At 42.4% G+C, this 18,412-nt stretch overlaps 1 protein-coding gene across 1 annotated transcript in view; it reads left to right on the plus strand.

Annotated features, from left to right (window-relative positions):
• LOC139676602 (amine oxidase [flavin-containing] A-like) overlaps nt 1-18,171 on the plus strand; it is a 38,516-nt gene extending 20,345 nt beyond the window's left edge. The window contains exons 4-15 of the mRNA XM_071565740.1: nt 888-992; nt 2,220-2,311; nt 5,837-5,978; nt 7,776-7,925; nt 9,161-9,320; nt 10,532-10,628; nt 12,134-12,187; nt 13,118-13,175; nt 13,603-13,700; nt 14,877-14,988; nt 16,287-16,349; nt 16,827-18,171. Of these exons, the coding sequence (XP_071421841.1) occupies nt 888-992; nt 2,220-2,311; nt 5,837-5,978; nt 7,776-7,925; nt 9,161-9,320; nt 10,532-10,628; nt 12,134-12,187; nt 13,118-13,175; nt 13,603-13,700; nt 14,877-14,988; nt 16,287-16,349; nt 16,827-16,982 (1,287 nt within the window). The 3' untranslated portion in view covers nt 16,983-18,171. The remainder of the gene's footprint in view (nt 1-887; nt 993-2,219; nt 2,312-5,836; nt 5,979-7,775; nt 7,926-9,160; nt 9,321-10,531; nt 10,629-12,133; nt 12,188-13,117; nt 13,176-13,602; nt 13,701-14,876; nt 14,989-16,286; nt 16,350-16,826) is intronic.
• Nucleotides 18,172-18,412: the final 241 nt, after the last annotated feature.

The following is an 18,412-nucleotide window of genomic DNA, read 5'->3' on the forward strand; positions in this document are numbered from 1 at the left end:
CTACCTGTCATGGTCCAGTGTCTTCACTGCATCCTCATGCAAATTCTGGCACATCTGGAAGAGCAAACAATAGAGAGATCCGATGAGAAATTTGCCACTGACTTGTATGGGAGAAGGTGCAAAGCAATTTAATAAGAGAAAATGCTGCTTGCTCATCCACTTCAGATTAAAGTTATCACAAAGAAGCAGCTGCTGTTAGATTAGTTCACTTATCATTACATCACAGGATTATCTAAAACAGTAATTTTCACCTTATAACAGTTTCAGTCACTGCTGGAGCTCTGTGTCCTGCACATTGCAGGAACTGACACCATTTTTCCAAGTGTATGATATTTTTCTTCCTGCAGCCAAAAACTTTCTTTTGGGCAATTTTTTTTTAGGCTAGGCTTCTCCCAAGGGACATGGCATAATAAAGAGGTACATTTGGTTTTTATACGTGGAGTGTACCATAAAGGTGCTTAGGTACTTGCAAATTTTAGGATGCACATTTCAGCAGGCAGGCAAATATTAGATTCATTCAAATGTAATAATGAAGAATGCTTAGGAACAAGGAATATTATCTCTTTGGCCATTGCTTGAGTGTTCTTTGCCCAGAATTTAACAACTTGCTTAGAACAAATGTACCCCTCTCCATTCCTTCTGAGTAATAAAAAAGGTGTTATTCTCCTTTTGTCCTTTTTACTGTCATTCCAGCTGTTTTTTCCCCTCATCCTTAGCCACATGCATTCCATTGCTTGCATGCATATACAGAGGAGAAAAAAAAATCCCAAATGGGTCTTTTGAGGCAAAAGATCAACCATATCACAAGTCTGAGAATTTTGTGTTCTTGAGTAATGAAGATGTGCTCTGTTCTATTTCATTTGCATATGTTTTTATGTGTTTTTTAGGGAAAGTCACGCAATTTCACGGGTATTTGCCCTTCAACATGGAATCCCTTAGTTTATCTGGATTACAATAACTTCTGGAGAACCATGGACAAGATGGGAAAAGAGGTAGGCTGTGGGAATTGCATGTTTCTTACAATGCTCAGGTCACCATGAATAAATAGGTTTGATTTGGTATCCAGCAGGTTTTCTTGTTGCTTCTTTAATATTTAAAAAAACCCTCAACAACAAAACAAAATGTAAAAGAAACATCAGTGAGTGAAGATATCTACATTTTCCAGGAACTGTCACAAATAATAGGTCTTCCTCACTGAGTGGCAGTTGGACTACATGACTTTTAAAGGTCTCTTCCAGTACAAACTATTGTTTGATTTTATGAGAGGGGACAGAAAAGTTCTAGAGGTGTCTAAGATATCTGAAAAAAACAAGGTTCAACTCAGTGTATGTACTTTCTCATGACAGAGAAGACCATTCCATGAGCTGGGAAATAAGAAGGGGATTTTTTCCCTTCCCTTGTGACAGCCGTTTTGAGTAAAGATGATTCTTTTTTGTAGCTGTCTAAGCTGGGCTCCAGTTTGACTTCACAGTAATTTTATTTTTCAAATTCAAAATTTAAGCAGAACAACTGCAGCCCGTGGAGCATTATACTGTCTTTCCAGTATTCATCAGTTGCCTTATATTTTATCTACAAACCAAGGGCCTTATGTTGCCAGAACCTTCAGACTTAACTAACTGTATTCCTGCAAAGTTCATTGGGTTTATGTGGTTTTGCAGAATCAAGTTTGTATATGATGCTACATGCTTTTTTGACAAATACATTTTTTAAAAGATTCAGATACATGGTACTGTCCTCTCATGTCATGGTGCTTACATGCAAAGAACTATTATTAAGAATCTAACTGTCTAAAAATAATTCAATAGTATCTAGACATTTGTTTCTTGCTCTTCAGTTGACAGAGAGACATAGGGGCCTTTGGATACCTGTCCTGGAACTGACTGAATCTCTGACTGGAGAATGAATTTTTCCCCTCAACTCAGGACAACTAAATTGGAGTAGACACCTCACTTCTGGAGAACTAAAGGCCAGATGAGTCCCATCATAAGGATATAGTTCATTGGTCAGACAAAGACAGATTTGCTGGTTATGGTCCAATTCATGCCCAAAGGCATGAATGGAAACTATTCCATTTGTTGAATTTATTCCAGATCGATATCCATGCGCAGGGTTCAAAATTAACTCCTGGGCAACCTACCAACCAAGTTTGTGCTTCTAACTATGGCAAAGCAACAAAAAAATACTGAATAATTTCATGAATATTCCACCTCTGTCTCCAGATTCCTGTTGATGCACCATGGGATGCTCCTCACGCTGAAGAATGGGACAAAATGACCATGAAAGAGCTGATAAATAAGATTTGCTGGACCAAGTATGTAACTCTATCCACTTTGAAACCCAGCTGCAGAATGATAGTGGCTTTCTGGCAAGTTCTGGGGTACAACTTTGTTCAGCAGGGGTACAGGCAGTGAGAGATCAGAAGGTGTTTGAGATGAGGTCTGGGTTGGCTGGCAGGTAGCATTAAAGGTGCTGGGGAAGCCTGGGGTTTGCTTCACCAAGCCCATGGATAGAGGAGTGACAGTGTAGGCTCTTCCCATAGTGCTTTCACTTCAAACCATTGGAGGGTGTGTGCCTTTGCCTTCAGGAAAATCAACATGTAAACAAAACTCTGCTTTGTAGTTACGAATAAAGGTCACCTGCAGGCAGAGAAATGGAGACAGGTGAGAGGATTTCCCTAGTCCCATGGCAGGCCAGGAGCTGAGGAATGGTGTCCTCTGAGTCTTGGCTATGCCCTCTCATGCACAGTTATCATGTGTGTCTGCTTGTACTGTGTGAGCCCCGTGGTGTATGCCACAGAGCAGGCAAGTGCCCCTGCTGCACCAGAGAGCCACATGCCTTTCCAGTGGTTGCTCAATGGATGGGGCAGTGTGAGACCCAGAGAGTGGGGAATGAGTAGCTGTTGGTGCTGGAAACCCTGGCTTAGTCCAAACACTACTCCTTGTTTCAGCAGTAGTGCCTGCTGGGCCCCTGAGACCCTTGCAGGGAAACAAGAAGCAGCCTTTGTTGTTGCCTTGCACCTCCCTGGTAGGTTTGTGCCTGAATCAAGTCCAGTGCTCTGTGTTTGTCCCAGAAGCCTGTGACTGTGTTTGCTCAGCTCAGCCTGTGGCAGTGCCCTCTCCCCCTGTGCTCTGGAAGCTGTCCTTGAATGCCAGCCAACTCTCCTGGGGCTCTTTGCCCTACAGGATACTCTCCCACATGGGACACTGCCAAACAGGTGCTGAAGGAGGACGAAATCTGCTCTTCCAAATTCCAGGGCTGCTATTCTGATGTTTGTGTTACTCCTCTCAGGATCTTAAACTCCACAGTCTCATGGCCACTGCAGCCAAGTCATTATCTCACAGATCCTCCTTGTTTGTGAACAGCAGGTCCAGTAGAGGATCAACCCCAGCTGGTAGGAAGAGGGCTTAGGGTGTTGTATCACCTGTAAAATAGCCAGTGTGTTTTGTGTGTCTATAAGGGACCACACTGTATAAATAAAAGAATGAGCAATGTTGAATACGTTGAGGTGACAACAACTGAAAATTCTCTTTTCTTCCTGTGCTGGTTTAAAGGTGAACCAGCAGGGGAAATGAACTCACCATGAGAGAGATTATAAGTCAGACCTAAAATTTAATAATAATATTACAATAACAACACTGACACACAAGGGAAATTGCTTTCAACTCACAAAACCCCAGCAGTATAACCCAGTGTCCTGGGGCACAAACCCAAGGGGGTTTGTTTGCCCTTGTGCTGAGACCCCTGTGGTTCCCCCAAGTCCAGAGCAAAAGGAAAAGAAAAACCTGTTGGTGCAGGCGAGGGCTGTGGTCTGGGCGAGAGCAGTGATCTCCTGTCAAGATCCTGCTGCTGCTCTAGATCCAACGAGAAGCTCCCAAGGTCTTCTTACCCACCACTTATGTACCCTCAGGGAGCACTCAGTCCCTCCCCCTGGGCGGGGACTCACACAATGGGTGATTAACTCTGGGAGCCAGGGGGTGTTGAGCTGTTGATGGCCCATTAGCAGCTCCGCCCCCCTCAGGCTGGGTGTGAAGGTGATAATGGCTCCCTGGGCAGCTGCTGCTAATGGCCCATTGTCCTTGGGGAATGATAAGAGGGGGTAGAACACACAGCTTTGATCACCTCCACACAGGGTTAGCTGGTCCCTCCTGCTGAACTAGGACACTTCCTTTCCTTTTTTTTCTTAATTCTCTTTGTAAGGCATGGAGAAGTGTGCTCATATGAGTCCTTGTGTCCCTGCTTGATGTGCAGGCCCCTGTGCTTTTCTGTAACATTCTCCTCCCTCATATTCAGCATCTTTTGTTTGTGTGGCTGTGCTGTATTCACCTTTTTATTCTGACTGTGGTTTAGTGCTGTGCCAGCAGCGTCCTGACCAAAACTTTCCATTTTAAATTAATTTTGATCGTTTAAATCATTCCAGGTCCATGTGATATGTGGTACAGCCACTTGGACTTGCTCTTGCTCTCTGTGGCATTGTAGTTTTCTTTACAATTAGTTTTATGAACCTTTTGCCTGCAAACTCAGTTACTTTGAAGTACCTTTACTGTTGCAAGTGCACTGGCTCTTCCTCTTCTGGTTTTTGCTGTTCTTGTCAGTCAGGGAGCTGGTGGAGTATAAGCAAAAGTGAGTTTATAGTGATCCCTCCTGCAACAGGTTTCTCTGCAAGGCAGCTTCTACTGCCAAAGGTTTGTGGTGCTCCAATTTTAATGCATGTGCTCAGCTCAAACACATTTAAAAACCTCAGTAAAAACCCATTTTAGGTCTTCAAGCCAAGTGACATTTTTCTACACATAGTTAAAAAAACATAGTGCGTAAACAGAAAAGCTCTCCCACAGCATTTTCTGTATGACTTGAGCCAAGATTGTAAAAGAGGATTTTTTTGCCATGTGTCACAGATCCTGGAGACTCTCTACACATTTCTTAAGCCTGAACCTTCTACAACTGTTTAGTGTCTTGGTGCTTTCATGATTGTGTCAGAGGGTTCTTGCATGCAGCATGTTTTCATGTTCTGGCTAATGAAATTGGGGTGACTGGACTTCATACTGAGGGGAAATGAGGTTATAAAAGTTTATAAGTTACATATTTTAGCCCAGATAACTTGAGTTTCTTCGTTTAGCAGATGATAATAAATTCTTGTTGTTCTATGAAATTTCATCCAAGTCAAGGTGTTTTTACCATCTTTGCAAATGATCATAATTCCCTTAGCAATCTGTAGCCAGAAATGAAAGAAATGTGAGCAGCCAGATCTTCAGGTTCTGCTGTTGTATCTCAGTTTATGTTCAAAGAACTTGCTGTTGTGACCCTTTCCTTGCATTTATGGCAATGTTTGCCAGTTTGGTTTCTCTGTCTGGCTTGTTTACAATGTCTGATTCTTGGTTTCACAAGAGATCTCTGCAGCAGTATTATATGGGAGATGGAGAATGTCTGGGCCATGGAGCTGGTTCAGTCCCTCAGGACCCATCAGACTTGGAAATTGTTGTGCCCATTGAGCCCCCATGGAAAAGAAATGCAGAAAAGTTTCACTGATTGCCACTTTCTTCTGTTGAGAAAAATATTTGTTCTGATGAAAGGAAAAGCAGCTCAGAAAGTATTTAGGGGCATAACTAAGATGCAATCAGTGGGATTTGAAACTGAATGGGTAAATACTTTGGGAAGGAGGTACTTGTAGGAACCTGTTTATAAAGGCTCACTATAGACTGAAAAATCAAACACATATAAATCATCTTGACTCTTCTGACTTTGGAAAAGTGGCCATTTTTGATAGTAACCAAGAAAATCCTGAAAACAGTCAGGAAGTCGGTTTTCTCACTGTCTTTTTCTGCTCCTGTGTCTCATGTAGAGCTGTTAGAGACTTTGCCACAGTCTTTGTGAACGTCAACGTCACGTCTGAGCCTCATGAAGTGTCCGCGCTCTGGTTCCTGTGGTATGTGAGGCAGTGTGGGGGCACATCCAGGATTTTCTCCATCACCAATGGAGGCCAGGTACAAGATGCCTCATATTCTTTCTCCTTTCTTGAAGCCATAGGGAGCAAGTGGAGTATTGTACCCATCAAAGCCCTGCCATTAATGAAAGGACAAGAGCATGTGACACCAGAGACAATTATGTTCTCATGGGGTGATACAGCCCTCTTGAGTAACCCTGAATAATTTTATTAGTTATGCTTTGGGATAAATTTGGATTTTTTAAACAGTTGGGAAGCGTTTCTGCACTCACTTAACACAGTACTCTTGTTACTGTTGTGGTGCTTTTTTGCCAATTTTTTTTCTGTAGGTTACTTGGCACATTTGAATGTTTTCAAGAGTTTAAAGCAAATCTACTTCAGAGTGAAGTATGGGGGTTTTTTTTGGTTTTGAAGCCTCTAATAACAAGAGTTGGAAGTAGATAGCAAAAGGTGTCAGCTCACATGGAAACATGTTTTATGAGCTACTCCAGGCTGTTCCTTGCCTTGGTCATGGCAGATGCCTGGCTGCCTGGTGAACATGGTTTTCATGTGATTATTCTGGATAAAATGTCAGAAAAGGGAGAAGTTGAAGTAATTTGGCTGTGGTGTGCTGGCACCCTTTGTTAGCCTCCTGTCTCAGTTAACACAGCCTCAGAAAGCATGTGCAGCATTTCAGACTTAAGTTGCCAGCTGGAGGAGTGGAGACAGCACCATACTCTTCCAAGTGTCCTGGGATAGGGAGATATTAAGAGAAGTTGCCTGAAGAGATGCAGCCTCTGCCAACATCTGTCTGTCAGGGTAAGAATAGACAAGAATAGACAACCATGTGTCAGGAAGGGTATAAGTAGTGCTAATGCTGTCCTGAGGAGGAGCTACACCTAAGAGCCTCCTCAGGAGCACCTCAGTTTGCTGTCCCATGTCAGCAATAGCTGACATGGCAGCAAGAATGAAAAATAAAATTAATCCCAAGATACTCATAGCTAATCAAGATACGGGGAGAGGAGAAAGCTAGCCTGGGAAGAGCACTTCCTTTTCTTTGTGATTGGATTGGTAAAGTTGTCTTTTTTTCTCTTATGTTTCCTTCTTCCCTCACCCCAATCAATATCAGTTGAGCAAAAACACTAAGGGTTTCTGACTTAGTGGTCATGACAAGTTTTATAAAGCTTCCTCAGGCATCCATATCTGTCTTTCAGCACAAGACCCTTTCCTCCCTCCCAGTATCTTATATGTGAAAGTGAGCTGCTTGATACAGCACTGGTGGCTCATAGATAAAAAAGAGGGTTAGTGCTTCCCCTGAGCCTCTGGACAGACTTCACAGGGAAATGGGAAATGTGTGTCACAGATTGTGCTTTTTTCCAGACAGCACTGTCTTTGTGTCTTACCAGGGACAGATAAATCTCATTGCCTCTTGCACTTGAGACCAGACCCAATGAAATACCTGTCTTGCTTCAGGGCTGGTGCAGTCTTTTCACTGTACAGATGCAAGTTGGTCTCTTTGTCACATATGAGGGTTTTGGTAGCACCATGATGGGTAAAATACTAAGAACCTGTTTTGAATGAAGTGAGATGTTTGTGCTAGCTAGAATTCCTGCATTATATCTGCTTGTTCTCTAGGCTTCAAGAGTCTTTAGGCCAGCTCATTAGGGAAGCCATTGCAAAAGTGGTTTAGTCTGCAATCCCCACCTCAGTGGGGATTAAAGTCTGTGTCTCTTTATGTACCCTTAGTACTTGCAGATTTGGCCTGGAGTTTCATGATGGTGTGCAGTCATATTCAACATTGTTGTGATTAATGCTGTTGATTTTCTGTTTCTGTTTGTTTTCTGTTTGTTTTTTTTAGGAGAGGAAGTTTAAAGGGGGTTCTGGTCAGATATCGGAGAAAATAATGGAACGCCTCAAAGGCAGAGTTAAACTGGAGAGACCTGTGATCAGTATTGATCAGACAGGTGATAATGTCGTTGTGGAGACTCTAAACCATGAGATGTATGAGGTAATTCAATCAGAATAAAAGTAGAGTATGCATTTAGTAGGAGAATACATCTGCTGTAGCTCTTAGCCAGATGTAATCAGGAAATACCCATTTGTGTGTCTATTTCTTGGACTATACTGACACTCTGTGAAACCTGCTTTATAGATTTATTTATGCCTGGGTCTCTTCTTGGTGTTCTGCAACTTAATTCCTGTCATAACTCTGACTTTTCTGCCTTAACTTTTTATGTGTTCATATATTTTACATTTTAGTTCTGCATGGAGACCAGTTCAAAGCAAGGAAAAATAAGCTTCTTATTTCTATCTAAGTTTGTAGTTTGCAGTACAACAACAACAAAAAAAGGGCTTTTCAAACACTTTGAATATGACTTTGCATCTATGCAGTGGTGCTGTGAAATGCTCATGATGACCTACAGTGGCACCCGTGGGGCAGCAGTTGCTCCGCACGCAAAGCCCAGCATGCCATGGCAGTTTGGGCAGGTCAGGATCTCAGTGATAACAGTGTTGGGAAGATATTTAGAGAAAGCTAGCAGAAAGGAAAGGGCTGTTGGACAGGGAAGCTGGTCTGAAGATCTCCTGGGGAGAGACTCCTCTTTTCCTAGGGATTTTTAAACCCAGGAGTTAAACTACAGTGTTTACTGTCAGTGCTGACATACTGACAGGTCAGAGCAGACAGGCTCCCTGCACACAGCAGCTCCACCAGGCTGAGGGCACCTGAGGGCAGCAGTGTTGTGATATGGTGTCACCCTGAGCCCTGAAGCAGAGTGCCCTTCATTGCTCCAGTCAGACACAGGACCTGCAAAAGAGATGGAGCATGGTCAGGAAACCTGAAATCACTATCACTATAGCATGTCCTGAAGCAGTATCCTGTGAACAAGCACAAGCATGATGGTTTTTTAGCATCTTATTATTTGGACAACTATGGGTAATATTTTCCTGGGGATGATAAAAGACAGTTTTACCTGTGCCATAAGCTCTCTCTTGCCCCATTTCCCCACCTGTCTCTAGGTAAGTTTCAACTCTGGTCTTTTTTTTCCCAGTTTTTTGGTGGTTTTTTTCCCCTGAAATAGTAGAATTCTTTTGGTCACCTGGAAATATCTGTGGAAAAGCCACATAACAGAGTCAGGTGTGGGAAAGGTATTAACAAGTATTAAGAGTGTCTTTCAAATGTGTCCTGCAGGGTGAGCTTGGTGAGAGGCAGCACCTTGTCTGTGCTGACTATGTTCTATATTTCAGGGCAAGTATGTGATCAGTGCCATCCCTCCAATCCTGACAACAAAGATTCACTACAAACCAGAGCTGCCACAAAAGAGAAACCAGTTAATTCAGCGTTTGCCAATGGGGTCTGTCATAAAATGCATGGTGTACTACAAGGAAGCCTTCTGGATGAGGAAGGGTAGGTGGGGAAAGGGAAGGACTTGCTACACAAATTTTGAAGCTCTGCTGTCTATCAATCAGAGAATAAATCCAAGTGAGGGTTAAATGTGCAAAACCCCAAAACCAAAACATACAGAAAGGCAAGAAGTAAAGCTCCTTATAACTCTTTCTCTGAGTTTGAGTGTCTGCCTTGTCCCAAAGATGAGTACAGACTCAAATAGGATCCTGAATCTCATTGCTGCTGAGGTGGGATGACCAAGAGAAGAGCCAAGGTTTCCCTGGGAAACATTGCTGAAACCTGCAGTGCACAGACTCAGTGGCCCTGCAGCAGCAGCTCCCTGCTTCTCCCTGCCAGGGATAGAGTTAGGTCAGCCAAAGGGAATTTACAGCAGATGATAAGGAGAGCTTAAGGTGTAAGCAAGACCTTTCCCTGGTTTTAATCCTCTGTTCTGCAGACTTGATATCTCAGAGGACTGGGAAAAGTAGGTTAGCTTTTTGTTTGACTCAAGATGTTTCTTCCACGCTACGATATTGTGTTTTTCTCAGCATTGACTAATACTATTTGCAGAACTATTTGTATGAACAAATTAGTTTCATGTCCTTTGTAATGATATTGAAAGGGGAGAGAATATTTCTTAAAGTAATATAATTCCTGCATGTTTCAGGGCATAAACTGGCCATTAGGATTAGACAGGAATACACCCAGGTTTATACATTGTTTTCTACATGAGATTTTTTTGCATGTTCGTCTGAAACATGTCCTAATGTGATGCTGGATTAGGTGGCCCATATTTCTGCTGTTATTATGGAATTCCATTCCTAATCAGCAAAATCAAGACAGTGTAAATTTGAGTCTGCAGTGACTAGATGTGATTATACCAGGTTTTGTTTTGGTCAAAGTTACTCCTGCAATGAATCACCATCGTTCTTGCTAGATCAATTTATTTTTAACATATGTTGCCCTGACTTTCAGCAATCCTTGGAAATTCCTTGCTAAGTAATAATGGACTTTAAAAGATTTTTATAACTGTGTGTACAAAATTTCCCAGAGCCAGAGAGAAGAGAGTAGAGAGACTGTTACAGAAACACTTCTGACATGTAGGTACTATTGGTGACAAAATAATGAGTGTACAATTCCTTTAATGGATCATTTCTTTGCTCATTACTACCAGAAACAGTAATCATCAACAACTTACTCTGACAATCATCCTGGGTTTTTTTCCCTCTTAGGTTACTGTGGTTCCTTCATTATTGAGGATGAAGAGTCTCCAATTGGAATAACCATAGATGACACAAAACCTGATGGATCCTACCCTGCCATTATGGGGTAAAAACTTCTCTCCCATACTTACAGATGTGTATTTCTTGTTGTATGAGTGAGTGGGAGAAAGAGGAAGAGGTGAAATGACCAGGCTGCATCAGTGTTGCCCACTCCCACAGCCTGCATAGATGAAGAAGACCACTTCTGACAACCCTCTTGTGCCTCTCTAGGCCATATTAGCTTTTTGGTGAAGGTTCTGCTACAAACAGCCTAATACAAAGGATATGGTTGGGAAGGAGTTGCTGAATCCAGTCCATTTTAAACATTCATTTCATGGTTTTTTGCTGAGGAATAGATTTAGAAATAACCCCTTTCTCACCTAGCTTTGGGAGCCTGTGTTTGGTTTATTTTGGGCTTTGTTTAGTGCCTGGCCAAAATCACAATGCAGTTGTCCAGGAAATCCTCAATTGCCTCCTCTCCCTGTTAAACTGAGCCAGGACAACCATTACCAGGTGGTGGCTAAGCAGAGCAGCAGCTGAGCAGTGAAGAAATCAGGATTCTGAAAAAAAGTGACAAGTAGAAAAGTTGTAGTTGGACAAACAGATGGGAAGAAATGTGACAGTGACTGGCTTTTAAAATAGGTGAAACCAAATGAACAATCTTTACGAATGTTTCCACTGTAATCTGAGGTGAGACTGCCAAAAAAAGGCCAATATAAATGTCAGGCAACTACTCCTTAAGTGTCTGGCAATGAAAGCTTACCACTTCTACTGAACTGTACATGTTTATGGGCATGTTCAAGGCTTAAATACTTCCATGACCTGAGAGCAGTAAGCCTTCCCTAAACCCCATATGGCAAACAGTTTCCTGCTTTCTTTCTCCTTGTGGTTTTCTATGATTTCTAAAAGAGTGCAGGAACGTCATTCCCTGGGTATCTTGACTAAGGTCAGATGAACTAATTGCCAAATCTGTTTCCTTCAAGATGAGTAAATACTAATCTCAGTTCTTCCAGGCCTTGCCCATGGCACTGTGCAGTGCTTGTCCGAGCAGCTTTCATCACTGATTAACACCAAGGGACACGGGCAGTGGGATGTTCAGCTGCCTGCCAGACTTCCGGAATTCAAGAAAACTTGGAGTTCTTTTGGATAAGACCTAGATATAAGAGGGTGGACAATGCAGTCTAGATTTCTGGTTGCTGCCATGTCTCTGCCCACTTTGGACTCAACTTTGCTGCCCTGAGTCAGTGGGGATGGAGAGTTCATTCCCACAGTGCAAAATGAGGCTGGTGCTGGCAGCTTTGAGAACACTTGCAGTCTGCAGCTTTCTCATCTGGTAGCTGCCAGGCAGCCCTGTACATCTGCCCTCTGGGAATTCATACTCTCCCTTTCAATTAACTCCCCAGGGTACCCTGCACAGGCCTTTTCACCTATGTGACCTGTAATTACTAAGTGTTGAGGTATGATGACAAAATGTCAAGCCCATTGTTTTTTTTAAGAGTCATTTAAAGAGCTTGCAAATCAGCAGGGGAGCTGACACTTTTTGATATTTATATGGTGTATTTTCTTTTTCAGTTTCATTCTTAGCAGAAAGGCTTTTAAACTGGCCCTTCTCAGTAAGGAAGAGAGGTAAGACTTCAGAAGCTGTAAATATTTCAGAAGCAAATCAGTTCTCTGGGATGCTTCCCCACAGGAATGTGTGTGAATTTGTGTGTGCATAGGCATATACACACATGCTCAGTGCAACTATCAATAGTGGAAATTGGTGCAAAAATTGAGCTTTTAGCATAAACAGGCCAAGACACTAATGCCAATATCCATCTAATTGTGGATATTTCTAAATTTCCAAGCCCTATCCACTCTTCCATGCTATGACTTCTCAGTTCTAGGTCTCTGTGGGAAGTGAGATTTTTCCAAAGATGTTCCCAGACTGCATTCCCACTGAATGATGCTTCACCCCAGCTATATAGGGAGTGCTGACATGTCTAGTTTTCAGTCTTCTTCACATTCAGACTGAGTGATAAAATTTTTAAACTTCTGTGTTTACAAAAGTATAGTTTCTCCATTAGCCAGTGAAATGAACAAACAGTACTTTTTAAATGTGATTTTTTCGGCCTGTGCAAGTGAAACAGGAGTTCTGTTTAGGAATGTGAGTAGCATTCCCCAGCTTGTATTTTATTCTAAGCTATAGTAAATCTGTAGGGATTTCATTGATTTATAGTGTTTTTCTTCTGGTTTTACACCAGTGAACATGAGAATGAATTGGCTCTGCAACCCAAAATAACTGTACAAAGATTTATTTTTTTAGAGCTCATTGCCAAAATCAACCTTCGTTTCCCATTCCCTGGATCCATTTTGGATGTAAGTTTTAGGCATCAGCATTTGAAATATGTATGCTGAGATTAGAACTTGAAATCAGACTTAAAAACAAAGCCAAATATGACTCTCTTTCCAATGTGTTGCAATAAATTAATTTAGTTTTTTTATAAGGAGAGCAAGAGCTGAGAGGTCCCCCCCCCCCTTTTTTTTTTTTCTGACTCTGATTTCATTTTCATATAGGAAAAAGAAGATCTGTGAGGCATATGCCAAGGCATTGGGAATGAAAGAGGCTTTACAAGTAAGAAATGAATGCTTGTTTTCACTTCTGTTGTACAATAATGTTGCTCCTTTGTTCTGGATGATGAAGCCAAAGTTCCTGGCACCTAAAATGTGTACCTAAAATTGCATGTTGTAGCATGCAATCTGTACTCCCAGAGGGAGGGCAGCAGCATCTAGTACAGGAAGAAAAGAACTGCCAGTCTCACTCTGTACAAGAAAAGAGAAGGCAGGGCATGTTTTAATTTGTCCTGTCACTTCCCCCTGGGAGGCTACTGTTTCTGTAAAAGCAAAAAAAATTGTGCAGATGGATAGCATTAGCCAGATGACAAGTCACTCCTTTCACAGGTATTCTTAGGCTGTTTTTATCCCTCTTCAAAAGAAATCTGTTTTTTATTTCCAATTTCTCTACCAGTGTTTCACTCTGTAATGTCTGCTGATACTTACAGCCTGTGCATTATGAAGAAAAGAACTGGACCATGGAGCAATATTCAGGGGGTTGCTACACAGCCTACTTCCCACCAGGCATAATGCATTCCTATGGAAGGTAAAACAGAGATTGCTTTGCTTTCTAATTCACATTTCTTAGCTCATATGCAGTGAAATACCTTATGCAATGCAATTATGGCATATGTAGAATATGCCTCTTTTGGCTCCCCTAAGCCTCAGCTAACGAGGATCTTGTTATTCACTTTAATGAGAGCAGAGTTTCTTGTGTGGCTTTCAAGGAAACAAAACATAATCACAAAGGGACCTCCTAGAGACACCAAGCCATTCCCCACTGGATAACTTACAGTATTTTGTCCTATGCAGTATTTGCAATGGATCCCTTTAAAACGCCCTAAGACCTTGAGGGAACATGTGAGGAGTGTCCACTGACTGTGTAGGTGGAACATCACAGTCAGGTGAAGTCCAGGAGCTCCTTAACCTGTCCAGCATGGGGTTACTCCTTGTCTCTGAGCCCAAGATGGGTGTGGGAAGAAGTAATTTCCTGCACAGACTCTACTGTTGTCATTTCTCTGAACACCTGGTAGTGATGCCCTTTGGCCTGGGGAAGCAGGTGTCTGGAAAACAAGGAAAACCTAACTGGGGGTTAGATGGGAGCCCTTATAGCAAGCACATCCTCAATGAGAAAGGGAGCTCATTACCTGCAGCTCAGTCGGGCAGGATGCTTGTGCAGCTTCACATGGCTGAGGAACTGGCTTATATGACCCTACAGGGTGAATGTACTTCCCTGAATACCAAGGCCTTCAGCTGCCATTCCCTTTTGGCAGAACTTACAGCCAGGCAAATCCAGCCTCCAAATAGAAGCTGATATTAGTGACCTGTCTCTGCAAAAACGTCATTCATGTTCCACTGTAATGGCAGGAGAACAACAAAGCTGCCATGCAGAAGACATAAATCTATCAGCTGCACTGAATTTCTGGAGGCTATTAGGATTATCCCTTATCCCAGCACTAAAATAAGGCCCGTATTACTTAGCTTGGAAGTGGGACATGCTGATTTATGCCTTAGATTTTCTTTGTCTCACATCTAGAGTTTTGTGTACGGAAGCAAGTAGGTGGTCCTGCAGGCCCAGTTCATTGCACTGTGCTCCCCAGCCCAGGTCTGCAGGGATTCTGGAGAACTGAAGTCAAGCGCTCCACCAAAGCCATAAATTGCTTTGGGAAAGATCATCGCCTTCCTGTTGCTTGTCATCTGACATTCTCCATTTGCTTTGAAGGATCATTCGCCAGCCTGTTGACAGACTCTACTTTGCTGGCACAGAGACAGCTACCCAATGGAGTGGATACATGGAGGGAGCTGTGCAGGCGGGAGAGAGAGCAGCCAGAGAGGTACAGACCATTGCTTTGCTTTCAACATCTCTATTAAAAGGCTAAAAAAGGATTAAGTACAGCTTGGAGGGTCTAATTTCATGCAAAGGCTCCTAGAATTGACAGGGAGGGATCCCAGAAAACAGTGTGAACCAAAGGTAGTTTTTTCTTTGTTTTTTGGGGTTTTTTTTTTAACTTAGTTACTGAAAAAAGTGAAGCCAAGAGTCTCACCCAAATCAGAATGTTACTGCACTGGAGACTCAAAATGAAGCTCATGCATGTCTAGAGGAAAAAATCCTCCAACCTGATGTTGCCCTCAGTTTCTAACAAATTAAACACTGCATGTTTTAAAAGTAATCTAAGTCATTACAAATACTCACAGATATTTCCTATGTGGGAATCTGAAAATCTGAACATTGTTCTCATTTTTGATCTATGCCTCTTGACTCTCCTTTTACAAAAGAGTACTGTTAACTCTGCTTTATGAATTCGTAATGTGCAGCTCTGATAATGTCTAAATGTCCTCAGAATGACACACATTGGGCTGGGTTCCCTGTCACAGTGAAATCCCTTTACAACAATCTGGAGGGAAGGGAAAAAAGAATTAAAGGGTGTGCATTACAGTCACACCTGCTGCATGGCAAAGCCACGGAGCTGTTATTTAAGGGAAGATTGGCCCTTTGCTTTTGTTTGACAGACTGTCATATTCACCTTATAATCCTCATTACTTGTTCTGTTTCAAGGCACCTAATTTCTCTTTTCTTTTCTTCATGCCTGTGAGCAGTAGTTACAAAGATGGTGAGCTGTCTCTTCTGGAAACATTGATTTGCTCCCAGGAACGTCCGTGATTGTTAACATCAGTTTGTTCTCAAGAAAAATCCTTGGTGAGGTTTCTACTGCCTGAATAACCAAGAAATGGCTTCATAATTCTATGCTGTGAGAGCCTCAGGGTTGCATCTCACCTTTTTCTAATTTGCACCATCACTTCTAACAGGCTTTGTGGCCTCAGCATATGACAGGAACCTCACCTGGCTACTTCTCAAACTGTCTTGAGAAAAAACATTTTCACTTGTACTCAGAAAAAAAAGGCAAAAAACCCCCCAAACCAACCAAACAGGAAAAACCCCAAACAAAAAAAAAATATAGAGAATCTGTAATAGAAATCACTGTACATCTTCTGGTTCAAAACACTTTCAGCCAGTTGCAGTTAATGCCTTTTATCCGTGTCACCTTGCTCTGACTTCCTCCGCTTTTCCAAAACTGGAAGTAGCATGGGTTATAACTTTTTCTCATGTGGTACAAATAATTTTTTCTTCTAGATATTGTACAGTATGGGGAAGATCTCAAAGAGTGAAATTTGGATGCCAGAGCCAGAGTCAAAGGTAAGCTAGACTTTCTCATTGTTACCCAGTCAGGCACATCCCTGTTTCAATGATGCTATGGGCCCTGTCCCCTGGCAAGGTTTTGGTCACCTCACATGCTGATGGTATTAATTTTTGTGACTTGTCCAAGAAATTTTATTACCCATGTCTGAGGGGTAGATGGTCAAGAGCCAAGGACAATGATCTCAGAGCCTGGGGGACTGAAAAATGCAGGAAATCATCCTAGTTCTGCCCTGTCCCAGACCATGGTTTTAAGCCAAATATAATCTCCCTCCAGTCACTAGGAATTCCATCTTCACTGTCCTGTTTCTGTTCAGGATGACAGAAAATACATTTTTCACAGCCATGACCCTTCTTTACCCCACAACTGTCTCCTTGTGAAAAACCTGTGATCTGCCCAGCCTCGGGGGCGTTTGCCACCTCCCTGCTCACATGGTGAGGGCGACCCTGCATTCTTACCGTCTCTTTTCTCCCCAGGATGTTCCAGCCCGACCATTCACCACCAGCTTCTGGGAGAGGAACCTGCCCTCGGCTCCAGGCCTGCTGTGCCTGCTCAGCTGTACTGTATGTCTCACCTCTGTGGCTGCCGCAGGGCTCTTTGCCTGTAAAAGGGGACTACTAAATCGCAACTAGCAGGGACCACACACACCCAGTGGAAGTTCCACACTTCCTCTTCTTCCCTTTTACCAGACGAGTGTTATTTTGGAGAAGAGTGGCATGGACAGCTGAAAAGGGCAAAAGTTATTCTTGTGATTTTTCTTTTTAGTTCCATAATCAATGCATCTAATCTACTGAAGTTACTACCAGCTAAACAGAAATAAATCAACTGTGGGGATTATTTTCAAAGCTGCCTTTTTCTTATCCATTTGTTTTGGTTGGACATGACAATAACAAGTCCTTATACAGCCAAGGCAAAATGCAGATCACACCTTTTCCAAATTACAAAGAGATCTTGGAGAAAGCTTTTGTTTCCACTCAACGCTTTATTTTTCACCACACAAGATAATAAATGCCCTTTTGCATTCACCTCAGTTAGCAACTCAGAATATGTGAGGTTATTCCTATAACATCCCCACTGCACAGAAGAGATTAGCATGCCAATCAGAGGTAGAATTGCCAAATTAATTTCCAAATGCATTTGATTAATTATTAATCATCGCAATGTGAAACTTTACCCTGAGCTGGATGAAAGGAGGTAATGAGCATGAAGCACATCACTGAATGGCAAGGGAGGAAGCATGGATAGACTTTATTCTGCCCACTGCCAAGCAAACATTGCACTGCTCTGTCCTGTGAGGTGCCTGCCCCAGTGTGGCACAGCCACGGCACAGCTCTTGGTTAGTTCCTGCACCGAGAGCATCCAATCCATCCCAGCCATGTGCTGGTATAGCACAGTGAAACAAATAACAAAGTTAAATCCCCTCTGACTTGCAGCAGGTGCTGGCTGTCATTTTCCAAATGGCAGCAGCTTCCTGGCCCCTGTCAACTCACTGGCCCTCATTTTGCTCATAATCCATACCACCTTCTTCCAATAAGGAGAAATGTATTTGAGGCTTGAATTACTGCCTTGTAAATTACAGTAATTGGATGCATCTGCCTATCCTGCTCTTATTATGTACATGATACACTTAAAATAATCACTTTAGTGTTTAACTGAAGTCTGGAATGTACGTTTCACAATGTACCATCATTGTGTGGTCTTTTCGCCATGAATTTTGAGCATTGTATGTGTCCATGAACTCAACTGTCATTCAACATGGGTAAAATGTGCCTTTCAATAGTCCTGAAACCTTGATCTTCTTATAAACTTTTCTTCAGATTCTTTCTTGCTTTGTTTTTTGGAAGTTTGTGAAAGGTGGTTCTTCTTTAGTGGGTGAAGCCACCAAACCCTTGCTCTGCTCAGTATAATCCATATGTGAATGCCTATAGAAATACCTACCTGCCCAAGATGACTTTGCTCCTGGCCTCTGCCTCAACCACTTTCATATGTCCTCTCACTTTTATGTAAAACCCCTTGTAGACACCCTAAGAGTAGACCAAACTCAGTCTAGGTGCTGGTGGGC

Source organism: Pithys albifrons, chromosome 1 (genome assembly GCF_047495875.1).
Source record: "Pithys albifrons albifrons isolate INPA30051 chromosome 1, PitAlb_v1, whole genome shotgun sequence".
NCBI lineage: Eukaryota > Metazoa > Chordata > Aves > Passeriformes > Thamnophilidae > Pithys > Pithys albifrons.